This window comes from Rhodnius prolixus, unplaced genomic scaffold (genome assembly GCF_049639745.1).
Source record: "Rhodnius prolixus isolate KJV_2025 unplaced genomic scaffold, Rpr scaffold_1, whole genome shotgun sequence".
In the NCBI taxonomy this organism is placed as follows: Eukaryota; Metazoa; Arthropoda; class Insecta; order Hemiptera; family Reduviidae; genus Rhodnius; species Rhodnius prolixus.
In genome coordinates this window covers 28,516,079-28,533,988 of record NW_027411581.1, presented here as the reverse complement: position 1 = coordinate 28,533,988, position 17,910 = coordinate 28,516,079, and the positions used below count along the sequence as shown (strand labels likewise).

General features: G+C 32.7%; 1 protein-coding gene across 1 annotated transcript; it reads left to right on the top strand.

The window, feature by feature from the left end:
- The first annotated feature begins 2,028 nt into the window (after window positions 1–2,028).
- Window positions 2,029–5,959, top strand: Arr2 (arrestin 2). Its single transcript, XM_074136229.1, has 7 exons — window positions 2,029–2,229; window positions 2,303–2,424; window positions 3,861–4,199; window positions 4,849–5,037; window positions 5,154–5,342; window positions 5,428–5,596; window positions 5,681–5,959. The coding sequence occupies exons 1-7, from the start codon at window positions 2,163–2,165 to the stop codon at window positions 5,827–5,829; spliced, it is 1,224 nt and encodes a 407-aa protein (XP_073992330.1). The 5' UTR covers window positions 2,029–2,162; the 3' UTR covers window positions 5,830–5,959.
- The last annotated feature ends 11,951 nt before the right edge of the window (window positions 5,960–17,910 follow it).

Sequence of the window (17,910 nt, the reverse complement as noted above, 5' to 3'; positions counted from 1 at the left end):
ACTAAAATAGATGTATTTTTTTTATTTTTCTTTACATTTTTAGAAAAAATAATTTACGTTTCACACATATAAATTCTTAAGTAGCAATGTAACAGTTCCTTCATAAATCAACTACCATTCAAATGAAAATTGAAGAGGGAGGATGACAAATACTACTCGAAAAGCATCCTATTAAATCTTAATTAATAATAATGATAATTGTTAATTACAATCTATTAACAAATTGAAATGTCTTAATTTCTTAAAAATTAAACAGCAATGTTTAATGACCGAAATTATTTACATATGTATGTCTGAATCGTTTAGACCTATTAATATATCCAAATTACTTAGTCTTAGGATAAATAAATCTCTTTTAAACGAAAACTTCAGTTCAACAATGCTATTTTTCAGCTTATTTTTTTCAAGAATGCTTCCTCTTACATACATTACACATCGCAAATTAAAATTAGAATTCACCCAATGTAGGTTGAATGAAAGACAACTAATTCAATTCTTACCTCTTTATATAAATGAACCCATAAACCCAATTTTGTTGAGGTATCACCTAACGATCAGATCGAATTCAGCAACTTAACAGCTTCTTTATCTCCTGAAAGAGTTCTAAAAGATGGCGTTTCCAGGACAAAAGATTCTAAACAATGGTAAGCAACTCTGAATGGTGTTTGCAGGCATTTGGTAGTGATGTATGTGTACATATTATTATTATTATTTTTAGGAAGAATTACATCCTATTTACATTATCGAATCGAATTACAATTTATCTAATGGCGATCTTAAAGCCTAATAACTTGGTAACTTGTCTTTGGAAATCAACTTTGTGTACACAAGTCTAAGATGGATAGTTAGTTATGTATTTATTTATTTCAGCTTTAAGCTAGAAATTGAAACTATTTCCTGGTAATGCTTCTTTGTAACTTCTTCACCACAGAATATGTTAGAATCTAGCAAACTCTCTAGGGACCGATTAACCACGTTCAATTTTGCAATTTTTCAGTTATGGAAGTTGCTGTCAGAGTAAAAATTCTTTTTGAACGAAGTACAACAATGTCATCTCGAGACCCAACTTCATTTTCAAAGCTATTAACTGGACAAAACTCTACTTCATACATGTGATATGATGCCCATTTAATGTATCTTTAGTTTGTTTTTTAGAAACTTCATGCTACTCAAATTAATATGAATGCCAAATCCGCCTAGACACCTATAAGTTTTGTTGCTGGTTATTATTTATTGGTAATTATATGGTAAAATTTGGATACAATATTATTTCCTACCAAAACATTCAATTAAATGCTTCATCTATTTAGGAAAGAATATTTATTGAGAGAAGGTTGCTGACATGTCAACTAATAGCAAATAGATTCTATCTTCACACTCCAAATATTTTTGTTCTTTTGATGAAAAAACACGGAATTTTTAGCTAAGAATTATTATTATTTTTTTAATAAGTTTTAAAGTTTGAAGACAAATAGCTTCTCAAAATTAATAAAAAGTGAGAAAAAATGTGTGATATGAAATCAATCTTTCAGTGCAAAACAAGCACTACATTGAAAATTTTAAACTTTTAACTATTTTAATCAATTGCAAAATACATAAATAATGAGCATGTATGAATTATTCCTATTTTCCTGGACTAAGCATTAAATTGCTTTTACTTTTTGTATATGTAACATTAAAAAAAAGTTCTTTTAATACGGTTGCCAATAAGATGCATCAATAACTTTAAAATTCTTTACACCACCATATAGCTTGATTGATTATTAAATCATTAAATTATTTTTTGAATTACTGTGAGCAGTGTATACAAAGTTTTGGAAGTTTTATTTATCAATACATTTTATTAATAAATTCTTAGTCATTTCTTGCAAATACCTCTTGTGTAAGGTTTCTTTAACTTAATTTTATTTCTTAAAATGAAAATGCTAGATGGGAGGTGTTAAAGTTAATTGTATTAGTAAAATCCTACAGCAGCTCATGAAACCTAACAGTTAACCATATAAAAGTAGACTTTACAAGTCTTCTTCGTCACATAGTGTGGCTTGTTTAAACAAAGAACTTAACTCTGTACTAAACTTGCTAGTAACCTTGCCATTGGGTATTGCTTTCATTGGTGATTTCATTTAACTTCATTTATAAAAAAGTTTCGTTATATTTTCAAGATGTTCGGGTTTTTAGGCATGTGCGGTGTTGTCGCAGTGAAGGTATTCAAGAAAACAACACCTAATGGTTTGTATAACGTTTCACTTTTTCTTTTCTTTTTCCTTTTTCGTAATAACCCGATATCAATTTTGTTAATTAGGCAAGGTTACCGTTTATCTTGGCAAGAGAGATTTCATTGATCATTTAGATCATTGTGAGCCGATAGATGGAGTTATTGTAGTGGACAATGATTATCTTAAAGGAAGAAAGATTTATGGTTCGGTAAGTTCACTTGCTAATTTCTTCTGCTTAATTGTAACATTCAATTTTTAAATACAATTTCTGAACATAAGGAACGGTTTAGATTAGTTAAGGGTAGTGATTTAGTTTGCGTGGAGGGTGCAAGCTTGAGACAAGAGGGTATCTACTCAATATTTGTTGATAACGTACTGTGTTAGCAAACTTATTAGTTGCTGAATAGTAGGGCTGATCATTAAGTGTGTATAAAAAATTTACATGATTAAAAACTGACGCCGATAATGACAAAGAAATCGAGGCGCCCTGGAAAAAATAAAACAATGAGCTGTAAAGGCTCATAGTAAGGAAAATCTATGTATAGCATGACAAAATTGAACCCGCGACTTCCGGCTATCTTTCTTCTATTATCACAATTCTAATCACCCTTGAAATTCAAATGCAAAAGTATTTGCAAGCAATAAATGCTGGGATTGTGGTTACATACCTACCTAAGATTTTGGATCAGGGCTTCACTGAAAGGCATGTGCTCCTCCAAAAAATCGTATTCACTGATTCAACAATACTTAAAATAAAAATTTCAAATAAAAATATTAGATTTCTAGTCTAGAAAAAAGATGTGAGTTCCTTTTTCAGAAAATTCTAAAAAAAAAGTAACTTATTCTGAAAATCTCATTTTCTGTCAAGCATTTTTTCTCAAACTTAGAACTCTAACTTAACTATAAATGTACCTTCAAAGAAACACTTTTGAGGAAAGTTGATGATACTTCTCAGAGAATCTCTAAAAATAATAAAGTAGGTATGCACACCTACACGATTTTCTCTTACTGTAATTAAAGTTTTAATGTTTACACTTTATTCAAACTCAATTTCAAAACCTTTTTAAAATCATAGAATCCTCTTTTGAAAAACCATAAAAAAGTGAAAAATCCTCCTAGTAAAGTAGTACTTGCAGTTAAAGGAATTTCTTCAAACTTTGAATTGCAGCAACTCATTTAATCCACTAATAATGTATAAGATTTAGGGCCGTACATCCAAATAAACAACTATTTAGACTATTTAGAGGATACCCTACCCGCTTCTAACACATAAGTGGCCTTAATAGAATTTTTTAGGAAAGTAAACATTCCTAGGAAATCATAGCAAATCAAGCATTAAAATAAACACTTAATATTTATGTACCTAAAATTCTAAGTTTAAAACAAAAAATGGTTGGAGCTTTTTTCAAGGAAATCGAGATAAATCCATTCTATGATCCTACTACCGGGTAAGGGATTTTGCCTAAACTCACTGAGGAATATGAAGGTTGACTGTCCTTCCTTATTTTAGAAATCTTTCCTTCTCACAGAGACATACATTTCAGGAACAAAACAATCATATAATTCAATTTCGAAAATTTCGTCATGAACGCAGAGAATTCAATTAATCTGAAACGTTTTTTTTTTTTCTTCTTCTTCTTTTAGGTATTTACAACTTACCGCTATGGGAGAGAGGAAGATGAAGTTATGGGACTCAAGTTTAGTAAAGAAATGCTACTAGCAAAAGAACAAATAGTACCACCACAGAATGAGAAAAAAGATTTGACCCCTATTCAAGAGAAACTATTAAGGAAATTTGGACAAAATGCTTTTCCATTTATTTTTAAATTCCCACCAAATGCTCCTTCTTCGATTACCTTACAACCCGGCGAAGATGACCAGGGAAAACCTCTTGGAGTAGAATATGCCATAAAAACATTTGTTGCAGAAGGCGCAGAAGATAAAGGGCATAAGAGATCTACCGTAAATCTCGTCATTAAAAAAGTAAGTGCGGACATAATAAATAGTTAATTTTTAATACTTGAAATAATAAAAATGGTGATTTTTTTTTTTTTTGGTAATTAACAAAATAAATGGGATAAAAATGGAGTGATAAGAAGCACTCAAATATTTATTTATTTCATTTTTTATGATTAAAGGCACGTCAACATCTGAGGTTATTACCACCCAGAGCTTATTTCAGTGCACTGCCGGCCTCCGAACATAGTTCTCTCGTTTCAGACAACACTGTGCATTACCGGACAGTGGGCTGTAAGAAGCTCCTAGGAAGAGAAAATCTAAGTGCCGAAAATCGGGATCTCCGCGTGGGAGTCCAGTACGCTAACCGCATAGCTAATCCGCTCCATAAAGCACTCCAATAATCATAACTTTCACTATTCTTTCTTTCCTAATTAATTAAGTTTCTGCAAACCGAAATTTACATAAATGTTTCTGTGCCCTTGAGATTTAATTGCGGATTTGCTCTTCACTAGAATAGTGAGAGATTTTTAGAATTTCAAGAATTGTTGGCCCTTATTTCAGGCTTCTCGAAAAGCTATTAAGGATGTACATATTTTTGATTTCTGTGTAGTACTTATGTTACTTGGCTTATCTAAATGATTTAAATGATCAATTTTTTGTTCTTACTATATAGCTGCAATATGCACCACCTGGACGTGGTAAACGACAACCCAGTTCTTTAGTGAGCAAAGGATTCACTTTCTCCAGTGGTAAAATCACTTTGGAAGTAACCTTGGATAAAGAAATATACTATCATGGGGAAAAGATAGCTGCTAATGTTACAGTCAGTAACAACTCAAGAAAGTCCGTCCGCAATATTAAGGCAATATGAATTAATTTTGTCACCGCTTAGTTTAATATGTTTTTCGCTAAACTTAAAATTATATTCTATAATTTAATTCAATGCCATAACCTAACCAATTTATTTTTATTTTTTAGATAAACGCTGTGCAGCATTGTGAGGTAACTATGGTGAATGCTCATTATTCTAAACATGTTGCTGGCTTAGAAACCCGCGAAGGTTGTCCTATAACCCCAGGGGCATCCTTTACAAAAGTATTCTACATTGTTCCTTTAGCTTCTAGCAACAAAGACAGACGGGGTATTGCTTTGGATGGGCATCTGAAGGTTGTATTATTATTTTTTTGTTTAATCAATTAATAAAAATATGGTTCAAAACATTTTATTTAACTAAATAATCATTTGCAATTAGGATGATGATGTGAATCTGGCTTCCTCAACTCTTGTTCCTGAGGGAAAATGCCCTGCAGAGGCTTTGGGTATTGTAATATCTTATTCTGTACGAGTCAAACTCAACTGCGGAACTCTTGGAGGTGAACTAGTCACTGATGTGCCATTTAAGCTTCTCCAACCGGCTCCAGGTATTCAGTGTTCTAAACTTAAAATAGACAGTGTATAACGGGTAAAATGGGCTCTCCTCATTTGATTTTTATTTTCCTTCCTAGGAACATTTGAAAAAGAGAAGGCCAACGCATTGAAGAAGATGAAGAGTATTGAACGATCTCGTTATGAAAACTCATGCTATGCTGACGATGACGACAATATCGTTTTTGAAGATTTTGCTCGTCTTCGTCTTAATGAAGGAGAAGAATAAACGAGTCCTTATTCATTTTATTATTTATTATCAACGTTGTCATATCGCTACTTGACAATTTTGATTAAGCTTAAAATATTTTATTAATCACCTAACTAAAATATGGCAATAAAGGCTTTATAAATTATAATATCTGAAGCTTTTGATTTTTATTTATTTTGATTAAAAAAAGGAATTTTGAGCCTAAATTAAACAAAATATGAGGGAAATTAATTCCTTTTAAGTTTTATAAAACATTCGTTGAATTCCCGTTGGTCAATTTAATTTATATATATATAATATATATAATGGTTTAGTGTGTGACTTACTTATAAGAATAATTTTTTTCAAAACCAAAGTAGAACAAATAAAAATAACAAATGAATTTAAAAAACAATTTTAAAGTAATATAATATTTTATATTTGTACCATTTTAACTAGTAGATAAACTTCATAAACCTTTTAAATAATCGAATGAAATGTATTGTTTCAAACAAATTATTATTCCAAATTTTAAAATTTCATCATTGGGTACAATTGTGTCTGCAAAAATTAAAGTATCTCAATCGTTCAGATTTTTATTATTCTCTAAACTGCAGGTAGTTCCGTTAATACCTGCCATTTATAACTCAAAAAATCCGTAATTAGTAAACAATTCTTGTGCAACTTTCTTTAGACATCTCACGAATATAATTTTTGTAAGAAAGAAATTAGGCAAGCAAAAAGCAGTTACTAAAATTAACTTGTTATTTATATAATATAGACAGGAATCATTCAATACATGAACAATATAGTAGCAATTTTCCTGAAAGAATAAAACAAATTAAGGCCTAACATTGGAATAAAAAGCAATACTTGGGGCATAAAGCAATGTTCCTTAACCAGACAACCAACATATTTTATTAGGGACCACGGTTCGTTCTAGTAATTGCTATTATACAGTATAATTAATATTGTTTTGGTGGGACTAATAGATGCTTTAACAAATTCTGTTCACGCTAATGCTATCTATCTAAGAACTCATTAGAAAATTAACTATTTATCTTGAGGGAAGAAACTAGCTCATTGAATTAGAGCACTGAATTCCCACTTGGAGATCCTGGATTCGAATCCAGCTGCATGTACTTAAATTCTCTCTTTCTAGGAACACTCACAGCTAACTGTCCAAGAAAACACCGACCAGAATCTGACAGTGCATTTTCGGAACGCTAATGACTTCAATGACAGCGCCTTATGCATACATTAAACTCTTGTACTTCTTTTTTTTTTTTAGCTATGGAAAGATAATGAGTTGCGGGAATTAATAAAGGATCTAAGGGTGGTATCTGTTATCAAAAAGAAAAGTTATATGGTTCAATTTTGGTTGCAAGAGGGATTGTTGTCCCTTGTTTTTATTATTTGAATGAAAGTAGGTTATCTGTGATTGTAATGATTAAAACGAAACAGCGAAACCGTTTGAATCGATCTATATATTGTTGTGTAACATAATTGGACCAAGAATGGACAATTAGTGTTGCGAATGTGTAATAAGAACAATCTCATTGTTCAACAACTTAAAGAAAAGATTTATCAATTTCTAAAAGAGTAAACTTTATTCAAAGTTAATAAAAATAAATATAAATATTTATTAAAAAATTATAATCTGGCCTAGAGGTGTTGCACGCGATTTCTCGGAGATCTCTTCATTATGATTTATCTTGTAAAAGGTATTCGTATGTCCAGTTAGATTTATATGATAAGTTTAAAGAAAAATGGGGGGATTTAACATACCTAGCTTTTATAGCGCGTATGAGGGAAATTATAATCAACCCCTATTTACTATTTACGGACGGAACAAAATCAGAGCAGGGAGTATTTTGTGCCGTGCTAGACCCTCTAACGAGAAGTTACGCCAACATAAGCTTCCTAATAATGCCTCAATATTTACCGCAGAGACCTTAGCGATCTGGAAGGCGGTAATTCTGGCGGAACAAATGCACATGTGTTAGAACCCATAATTACAGAAATTCATTTGATTAACGCAATGATTAGGTTGCATCTGGTGTGGCTGAAAGGGCATGCTGGGACAGTTGATAACGAGAAAGTCGACATGCTAGCGAAAAGAACCATTTTGTTTGGGGAACATACTCCTATGCTCAGTTTAGCGGACATCAAAATTACTTTAAGAAAACGTTGTTCTGACTCATGACAAAAGCCCTACGATCTGGAAAAAGGAAATAAGGGTAAATATTACGCAGATTTACAGCCTAGAATCCCCTACAAGCCATGGTTTGTAGAAGTACTGGAGGGAGAAAGGCAATTTTACACAATAATAATGCGACTAAGGTTCAACCATAATCTCACAAATCCACATCTGCATAAAATTAAGTTATTAGATAGTCCCAAATGTGATTGCAGTAGCGGGGAGGATGGGGACATCGATCACCTCCTCTTTAGTTGCAGCAGATATATCAGAAATAGAGACAAGTTCCTAAAGGAATCGGCAGCCCATGTACGATTTCCCTGTAGCGCTAAAAGTATTTTAGCTATAATGAATACTGATGCGCTACGAAGCATTTACAAATTCATTAAAGGGAATAAAATAAAAATATAGGATGCAGAGAGACTCCATAATAGTTTCTACCTTAGTTCTTATTTACTCACACAAACACAATAACTACACAACTAAATACACCACTCTTAGCACACAAAAATTAACGAAGTCACATGCAGATAACATTGTATTGTTCTAGGAAGGTATAAGCTTGTATTCAGCGCTCAAGTTATCCTTACCTCATGGAAGCCTCGAAGAAGAAAGTTGTAGAAGAGTGACAGTCTTGGAGAAGAAAGAAGTGAAAGAGGCTGCGCTATTCCTCAAATTGTATATTGGTAAAGATAGGGCTAGTTTTTTCCACCAATGCATTGGTAAATTGAAGCATTAGAAGCCAACTGTAACTGTACATACCAATATGTTGGTTTCTTCCAGCCCTCATAAACAATAATGGTTAACGTTCAAACAAGACCACAAACACAATATATAAATAAATAAAGAGTTTCATGGAAATGTTTTAATAAATAGTCTTGGAAAATAAAGAACTTATATGTTCCTGTAATAGTCGGCTTCGATTTTTTAAGCTTTGAGAAAACAAAATGTTATAGGTCTTTGATTAAAAAAAACCCTTTGATGACGATTACAAAAAATTTTAAAAAATAATAATGTATATCCAGTTGCTGACCCTTGGATTTTCTCTTCCTGGGAGCTTCTTACAGCTAACTGTCTAGATAGTATTGTCTGTAATGAGAGAACACTGACCGGAAACTGGTAGTGCATTAAAAAAGCTCCGGGCACTATGTTCTAAGCGAGCTCAAATGTTGACGCACTTTAAATAAAAATCAAATAAAGAATAATAATAAAATAAAGTAGATTAAAAAAAGATAAAACTGATAATTTGTCAAAATACCGAATAGAGTTCACCAAAATAAGTAATTATCTCAAAGTCAAAAATTATCAATTTGGAATGACGTTTCTCTGGTACTTATAAAACAATATGTAGTAGAATTAAGGATGACAGTCTCTAAAAACTCATAATAATAGTATTAATAATAATAATAATAATAATAATAATAATAATAATAATCTTTAGTAACCCAAGAAATAATAAAAGAAAAATGTCGTTCTTTAAAAAGTATAACTAAAAATGAATATTAATGAGCATACAAATAAAAAAATGTAGTTTGATCTAAAAACCGTGCCTGAACAGTGCATAATTTTAAAAAAAATATTTATCAATTTAATAAAGCGACCGATTCCAATTGACTGATTTCAACTTCGCGACCGATCCTTATATTCGCGGCCTATGTGGTACCTACGCAAATAACTCTTTTGAACTTTCAGGTATTTTGCGATTTTTGAGGTACGTTTGGTACATATTTTGGTGCACACAATAGCAAATTTTAAAACACCAACTTGAACAAACAAAAATAAAATAAATAAATAAAAACAAATAATATAGTATCATATATCTATGAGTAATAATGTAAAATATTTTGAAGTTCGAATTTTGGAGGAAGATTAATTATCACTTTCAATTTTGCTAAACCGTTGTTATCAACTGATGCATTAGAATGAAGAATGTTTCGTTGATTAAGTTGCTGCGTTTGGGCAATAACTCACCATTAGTTAAAGGCACTCAGGAAACCCTAAAAGAGATATTACCGGCAATACAGTAATTTCTTCTTACCGGAGTAAGAAAAAGATTTTTTCCTTCAGGAATTAAAAAGACAATCAACAGATGTTATCAAATCACTTTGTTGCTATTCTTTTTATAAACATTAATTGAAGGATTTAATTAAGGAAGAATAGATAAACGAGAAGGGCACTTACCTGAGAGACGTGTCGTCCAAGGGTTAGTGGGCACAAATGATATCAAGTACAAACAACCCTTCCGGTACAACTAGTAATGACTCAACCCTTCTTCTTGCATATCTTTGTGACGTAAGAGGCCGGCTGACCAACCTTCTTGTCCATCTCTCACGCTCGATGAACATCAATCACTTACCGTCCCAAGTGCCCATATCACCCCTTCTTCATTCGTCCCAAACAGTAAGCATGCATTTACTCTTTATGACCTTACGAACTTTATAAGGTCGGTTGGTTTAGCTTACTTTCCCAGGGTTATAAGTCTGTCAATAATTTGAAAAAAACGTTTTAAGGGGATATTTGGAATAAAGCAAACAAAATATTTAAATACAAATCATTAATGGGTTGTTTTCTAGAAAGAAATTAAATTACATTACCGACTTTCCCAGCACTCTTTGATCAATTTCGTCGCGTTCAAAAACAAATTGCCCTAAAAAATTATATAAAACAAAATAATTTCACAATCTTTTGAAATCTGAGGGACTGAGGGCTAATAACAATTGTTAACGAATAGCTTAATCATACCTAAATTGTTCCATTAGGAATCCTAAGTCTGTTTACTGTGAATAATAGTTGACATTTTGCTTCACAGTATAAGCAGTTAAGAGAAAATCGTTTTCAGAAACTAACAAAGTTCTTCAGTAAGGACGCACTTTCGATTGATGGATATCTTTCGAAAACTTAGTGGCAGGAGCGACCAAAACGAAACGTTATGCTGGAGTTTTCAGCTCGTTAATCTGTTTTTGAGATGTTCTGTGCAAATTCCCGCCCACAAAGAGTGGTGTGTATGAGAGAGAGGCCGTTTAACACTTAATTTGGAATCGGTGTCATGAAAAGCAAAAATTTTGGTACAATATGTATGCAGCAATTCAGATTTAGACCGTGAAGTAAACATTTGTCCGAATTCAGGCGGCCCTAAATCCTCTTGATAAACAGTGGACCTCATATAATCCTTGGTCCTTTAGGTGCACACTGATGTTTATACCCTTGCTCGAAGACTTGCTTGAGGTCATAACCTTAATAACAATTTTTCGATTTTAAGTTCCGCTCAATACATGCACATAGCCAGACGGAGATACACACACACACACACAAACACACACCGATATCAACTTTTTCGGACTCAGGGGACCTCAAAACCGATATTTCCGGTGAAACTCAAAATAGAAAATCAGCAAGTTTAAAATATCTTTTTTTCTTTGAAGAATGAAAGTAAGCAATCAACTTAATTTCTGAAACTGACAGCAAAATATGGCATTTACCATAGAGCTAAAAACTCCCTAAATGAGAGACTTAAAGTACAACAGGTCCTACCGTAAAGTATGGAAGAGGACAGATCAATTTAAAATGATTAATTAATTATAAAAATTTCCTTCCTGCATTTAGTTATACAAGAAAAGATTTGGTTACAATGCTCAGAAAAAAAGTTTATTAAAAGCAATTTAGAACAATTGTTCTCTAAGAGATTTTTTTTTTGTTATAATTATGTGAATATCTTGATTTAAAATGAATTATGTAATATTATAATAACAAACTTTCTTTAAGTGCTGGATATCATTATTTATACTGTTATGTATGGATATTTATATATTTAACTTTAAAATATATTAGTTACATAACGGTGGCTACATCTTCAATTATGTGTAACACAACCATAATTGCTCACTCGGAAATTGTGTTTTCCGAGTTAATATATTTAATTTCTTCAATGATGTTGCATTTAATATTCTTTAAGCACAAGTTTCATGAATTTTTAGTTAAAAATAAAAATCATTCCGATAAATGCATTAAAATAAGTCTGCTGATATTTTTTTGTTTGCTTTAAATACATTTATTAAGTGAATGCAAGAGAATAAATCTGTAAGCTATAAAAGTGTTGGCTAAAGTCAGCCAAAATAATGGAGTTTGTGAAAAGAAAGTCGGTGGATCTAAGATTGCAGTTGGCCATACTTTAGAGTGGTAGAGTATCGAGTGCCAGGACTGTCGAGCATGTTAATTGTAAATAATTAAAATAATAATAAAACCTGGAGAGAGACGAAAGTATACTCAATGCACATTGTCCTGTTATTGTTTCTAAAAAAAAAAGTTACGTTCAACTACCAAATAATGTGTCCACAATAAAATAGTTTCATCCTTAGACAGGAGGTTAAATGCAGAGTCATTTGTAACGATTAAATTGGCAAAGTGGATATTTAGACAGATTTCAGCCTGAACATTTCTTGTTGCAAGAAAATGAAGTAACGATTCATCCAGTCTGACTAATTGATGATATATGACTCATCATGAAGTAATTTACTTGATTTATAGAAATTTGTATATCCTTCACCTTATGAAAAAAACAGAATTTATACAGTAGAAGGTTGCACGTCGCCAGGTGTTTAGTAAACAGATGATGAAGTAAATCTTGATGCAGTGAAAGTGAGAAGATTAGTTAGTTAGAGAGATCCTATTTTTTTAAAGATTACTTGGTATTATTAATCAAATCTCAGTAAGCAGGGTTTTATTACACTTAATGAAAATCGATATTGTAAATTTCACTTTTTATTTTTTGAACTATAATTATTATTATTCTTATTTAGACAAAGTGATTAAAGAATCCTAAAAAGAATTTACTTTAATTAGTTAACTTTATACCCAAATTTATTAATGACCATTCACCAATATATATCATCAATTGTATTAATGTGTTTTATTTAAAGGGTACAGGAAATCTTAGATGCCATTTTAGATCATAACTATAGAAGTGAATTATCCATTCTGTGAAGAATGCTTCCAGTGGAGTATATATATTTTTTTGTTTTACTCGGAATTTATCAACACATTAAACCGTATTTAAATATACATAAGTATGTATGAAGTGATCCACTGAGCTAAGCCTAATCATTCTTTGTCTCAGAAGCGGCCTTGTTATGCCCTCGTACGCCGAGTATCAGGGATCTTTTGTACTGTTTGATTGGCTGAAGAACCCATGAAACCAAATACTTCTCTTGCAAGACAGGACTCTAAATGTTTGAATGTTCAATGCGTTGGAGTGTAGGATGCGAGAGTTAGTTTGGCTGTGGGTACGCTAAACCCACGAAGCAGTAAGTACCTCAGTTGTCCTCCTTTAAAAGCGTGCCACTAACTTCTGTAAAAGTTCTCGAATGTTAAAAGTGTTGTCAGTTTCGCTAGACAAGACGAATTGAAGTATTTAGTGCCACGAATGTTGTAGCTCATAAAATAAGGGTACAATGGAAAACATAGCTTAATAAATTGATATTTATTTTGCTAAAGCCGTTTTGTATTGTTATTTAACTGTTCATAGAACCTAGGATCACAGAAACACATTGTGGTCTCCGAGATAATAAACGTGTTTGGGAACTCAAGATTTGGGCTCCTAAGTTTTAACATCTCAACTGATAGTTTCGATAGTTATGGTTTTGATCTCTTTGTGAGAAATAGTTTTTCTAAACTAAAATTAAAATAATATTGCAGCACAATACCCGAATAAATAAATTATCAAATAAATAATTGAAATGATTTAAAATTTTTAAACAATAGTTCCAAAGGAATAATTAACAACTACAAGAGTAGATACTGTAGAAGATTCTTCACTTGAATAAATCTTCTTCACAATTAGTGAATATTATCTTATAATAAAATGTGAAGACGTTAGCTTACTGATGAGTTTAGATTGTGGAATAGACAATAAAGACCCTTCATATTTATTTACTAATTAATTGTCTCTAAGTAGCCCGTGTACAGTTCCCATGGTTTTAAAGCAGAAAGCTCTCCCTAAGCAACCTGGCTAGGTCATTTTCTAACTCCCTACTTTACGGCCATAAATCTACATGACCAGTGGTCCATACGCAGTCGTTCATTAAACTCTCCCCTTTTTCTTTGTCCTTTGAAAGAAGCGTATATTTTTTTCTTAAGATAGAAAGGTCAATGATTAATTACTAAGGTAGTTGTTTATCAAAGGGATAACCATTTCTATTCAAGTTACTCTCTAACTTCCCGGGTAACTAACTAATGAGCAACTGAATTTGTTATGTACAAATCCATTCCTAAATAAAAAAAAATTTGTTGTGAACACTCAGAAGACTTTATATTACCATTGTTTAAGTTATTGCATTTTCTTGAACACTTACAATTAGTTATAAAAAGACAGTCTGTTGACTTCAATCAGGTACGTGTTCACTTCAAAGAAACCATTTTTGAAAAATCTCTAAAAAATAAATATCTATGGAATAAATTAATAATTTTTAGGTTTACCGATTTTCTCCAAATTTTGAATTTTAATAGTTACACATTTAATCCTTATTTATGTTTAATAAGTGATAAGTACATAATTTTTATTAAATGACACATTAGAGGATTTATACGCAAATCTCTTTAACGTAACTCTTGTTACAGAAATTGTGTGAAGATCATTCAGTTCATTAGAAGCTGAATACTCGTTGCATCTCGCTGATTGATTTATTAAGAGTCTTTCGCGTGTAATTCGAATCATAAGAGATAAAATATTCTATTCCACATCAAAACAATTCAGCTAGGATGGTCGCTGAATTACGTATCTAGAAGTAAAAATTGGACAATGCAAATAGAAACAACAAATTTACAGTCTTTTGAACCTACAAACATCGCTGGCACTAGGTAAAACAAAATTGGATTTGGAGGCAAATTGAATTTAAAATTAAATGATAATAAACTAAACATAAAAAATAAGTAATAAACGAGTTTTCTTCCTGAGAGGCTTCTTACAACTCACTGTTTGGTGGAAGTGATTCCTATCACGAGAAAACACCGTCCGGAGGCCGGCAGTGCAATGAAAAAGACCGCAGAGTTAATATCCCTTGAATTAAATGGGTTCTCTCGGCAAATTATCTGGAGAAATGAAAAATATTAAGAGCACATGATTGCTACTATTTTGTGAAATTCACTAATTCTTAAAAGCATCATAGTTACAAATTAATCAGCTGCAGTATAAAGACAAATTGTATAAAAATCTATGCACATTTAAAAAGTTAAGTTGCCAATAATTTTTTTTCCTTACTAACATGAACCTGAACAGAAAAACACCACAAGTTCAGTTCACGTAAGACGGTTTCGTTCCCTAAGCCTTAACCGACATTTTTAGGGTTTTACTCGAAAACGCCTTCCTTGATTTTACTTTGATTCGGTATGTTGAACTACTTGCTTCCAAGTATGTCTGTAACTTTTATTTGAATCATTTTCCGATAAAAAAAATTCATAACAGGGCACTTTTGAGATTAGCTTTCCTCTGAAGCCTTATTTTAATGTTATATCTGGAGGCGTCATCAGTTGCTTAACATTAATAGATGGCAATATGTGATTTTTGTTTATGCAACCAATAATCCGACATAAAATTAAAGGAGAATCACCCAATGGTGACTCTCAGCAGTCTACACTATTTTAATGTAGACATCGCGAGGTCGCCTCAGTTGCCTTAGTTGTCGAGGAGAATTATCTGGGTTAATGAGAAAAGTTAGTGGGTTAAAGGATTGTAATGGTGTACGAAAAGGAAGTGAAATTTGTGATAACGCGTTCGCATTAGGTTACTAATGAATGGGATCAGAAATACGGAATGGACTGTCATTTGGATGCGTAAAAAAGAAGCTTCGGTTATGCAACGGAGTACTTTTCAGTGAAGAGATTGGAGGAGGTGGATGTTGGAACGCTTGGATGAACCCCCATACCTCGAGTCTGTGTAATCCAAATTGGGATTAGGAGTAATTATATTGCAGAACTATGATGTTTAGTGTGTGCTTCGAGCGTTTGTCGCTAGAATAGGTTGTAACGTATTCAGTTTTGTTTTGTTTCGGTCTCATATGTGTGTCTCAGGTCTAGCAATTGACAATGTAGAGTTCTAAGTTCTCCGGTTCATTAGAACTTGAGGACAGTCTCAATGTGAAGGTTATATTCTTGCTTTTGTGGACATCTCTATCTGTAAAACCACTGCTCGAGGAATCGCAGTTGTTGTTGAAGATTAGTTGTGCTAAGGACCAGCTCGGGACATTATGAGAGGATGTAGGTGATGATTTACATGTGTGGATGGGTTGAGATGTTGGATGTGTAGATTATGAATTGTAAGGGGCCAATGATACTTCCTTGCGGGACGCCAGCTGCTAAAGAATAGTAGAAAGTTAAGGAGTTACCAACACTCACGGCGAAGAATCGGTCCGAAAGGTAAGATGTAAGGAAATATGAGAATAAAATTTCAAATTTGAAAAAAGGTGACCTAACGTGGCATTTTATATTGGCCGCAGTTTTCATAAAATTTACTAAACCCCGTTCTAAACAAGGTCGTTGGAATAGATGCATCAAACTTAAAGATTGTCGAACTTGTAGTTTTGGAAATTTGGTGACAACTTATATTATAAATTTTGTTTGATTTTTATAATGTATACCTAAATATTTAGATATATGTATTTCACACCAGAAAAATGTTTTTAGATAAACAGTAGTTCTCTTATGTATATCTGTGATTACTACTAATACACACGCAACAAAAAGGAAGTGAATGTGAATGTGGTTGCACTTTCCAAAAATTTCTAATATCAAACCACAGTTTTGAAGGAATTCTGACCATCTACACAAGTTTATCACATAAAATAATATTACTTCCTTTTAAACAATCAGTAGAAACTTTTTATCTTTTGAGATAAAGATAAATTGGAGTCTATGTAAATTATATCGTTGATTTTATCCGTTGTTGCACTTTTTTTATGTTTCTAGCCGGTTTTGCATTTTAATCCATCATCGGAGATTGATTTATCAGTTCTTTATAGACAATGCCAAATTCTCAGGTTTCAAATTCTGACAAATCAATTCTATTTATATTTCTGTCACACTCTACGAGGGTCGTTTGAAAAGTCCGTGCAAAGTCAGAGAGATAGCACTACTGGCGCGTATCGAGGTTATGTTTAGTTAGTAGCATCTCTTGGAAGTACACACACCAAGTTTCAGCCAGATCGGTCTATTTCTTTGTGTTTGGCATTCATTTGAATCGAGGAAGTCGAGTGATTTTCAAAAAATAGACGAAAAAGAATTTCGTGTGTTGATTAAACACTACTTTACGAAAGGCAAAACGCCTCAGGAGACTAAAGAGAAGCTTGATAAACATTATGGTGACTCTGCACCTTCGATTAGAACAGTTTATAAGTGGTTTCAAAATTTTCGGCGTGGCCATATGGGCACAAGTGACGCTGAACGTTCTGGACGCCCTGTTGAGGTTACTACTCCAGAAATCATTGATAAAATCCATGATATGGTGATGGATGACAGAAGAGTGAAGGTGCGTGAGATTGCTAGAGCTGTGGGCATCTCGAATGAACGGGTACATAATATTTTGCATCAACATTTGGACATGACAAAGCTATCCGCAAGATGGGTGCCGCGATTGCTCACGCTTGACCAAAAACGAAATCGTGTGAAGTGTTGCAAGGACGGTTTGCAGCTATTCCAGAAGAATCTGCAGGACTTTAAGCGTCGTTTCGTCACTGTGGATGAAACATGGATACATCACTACACTCCTGAGACCAAAGAACAATCTAAACAATGGGTTACCAAGGGGGAATCTGCGCCAAAAAAGGCGAAGACCGTTCCTTCGGCCGGAAAGATTATGGCGACTGTCTTTTGGGATTCGCAAGGAATAATCCTCATCGACTATCTGGAAAAGGGTAAAACTATTACAGGTGCAT

Bases quoted from the DNA above. Each gene is read 5' to 3' on its own strand.
- Arr2 (XM_074136229.1), top strand. From the start codon at position 2,163: ATGTTCGGGTTTTTAGGCATGTGCGGTGTTGTCGCAGTGAAGGTATTC. The intron at 2,230-2,302 runs GTTTGTATAACG...TTTGTTAATTAG, and splicing joins CAAGAAAACAACACCTAATG to GCAAGGTTACCGTTTATCTT. The intron at 5,038-5,153 runs GCAATATGAATT...TTTATTTTTTAG, and splicing joins AGTCCGTCCGCAATATTAAG to ATAAACGCTGTGCAGCATTG.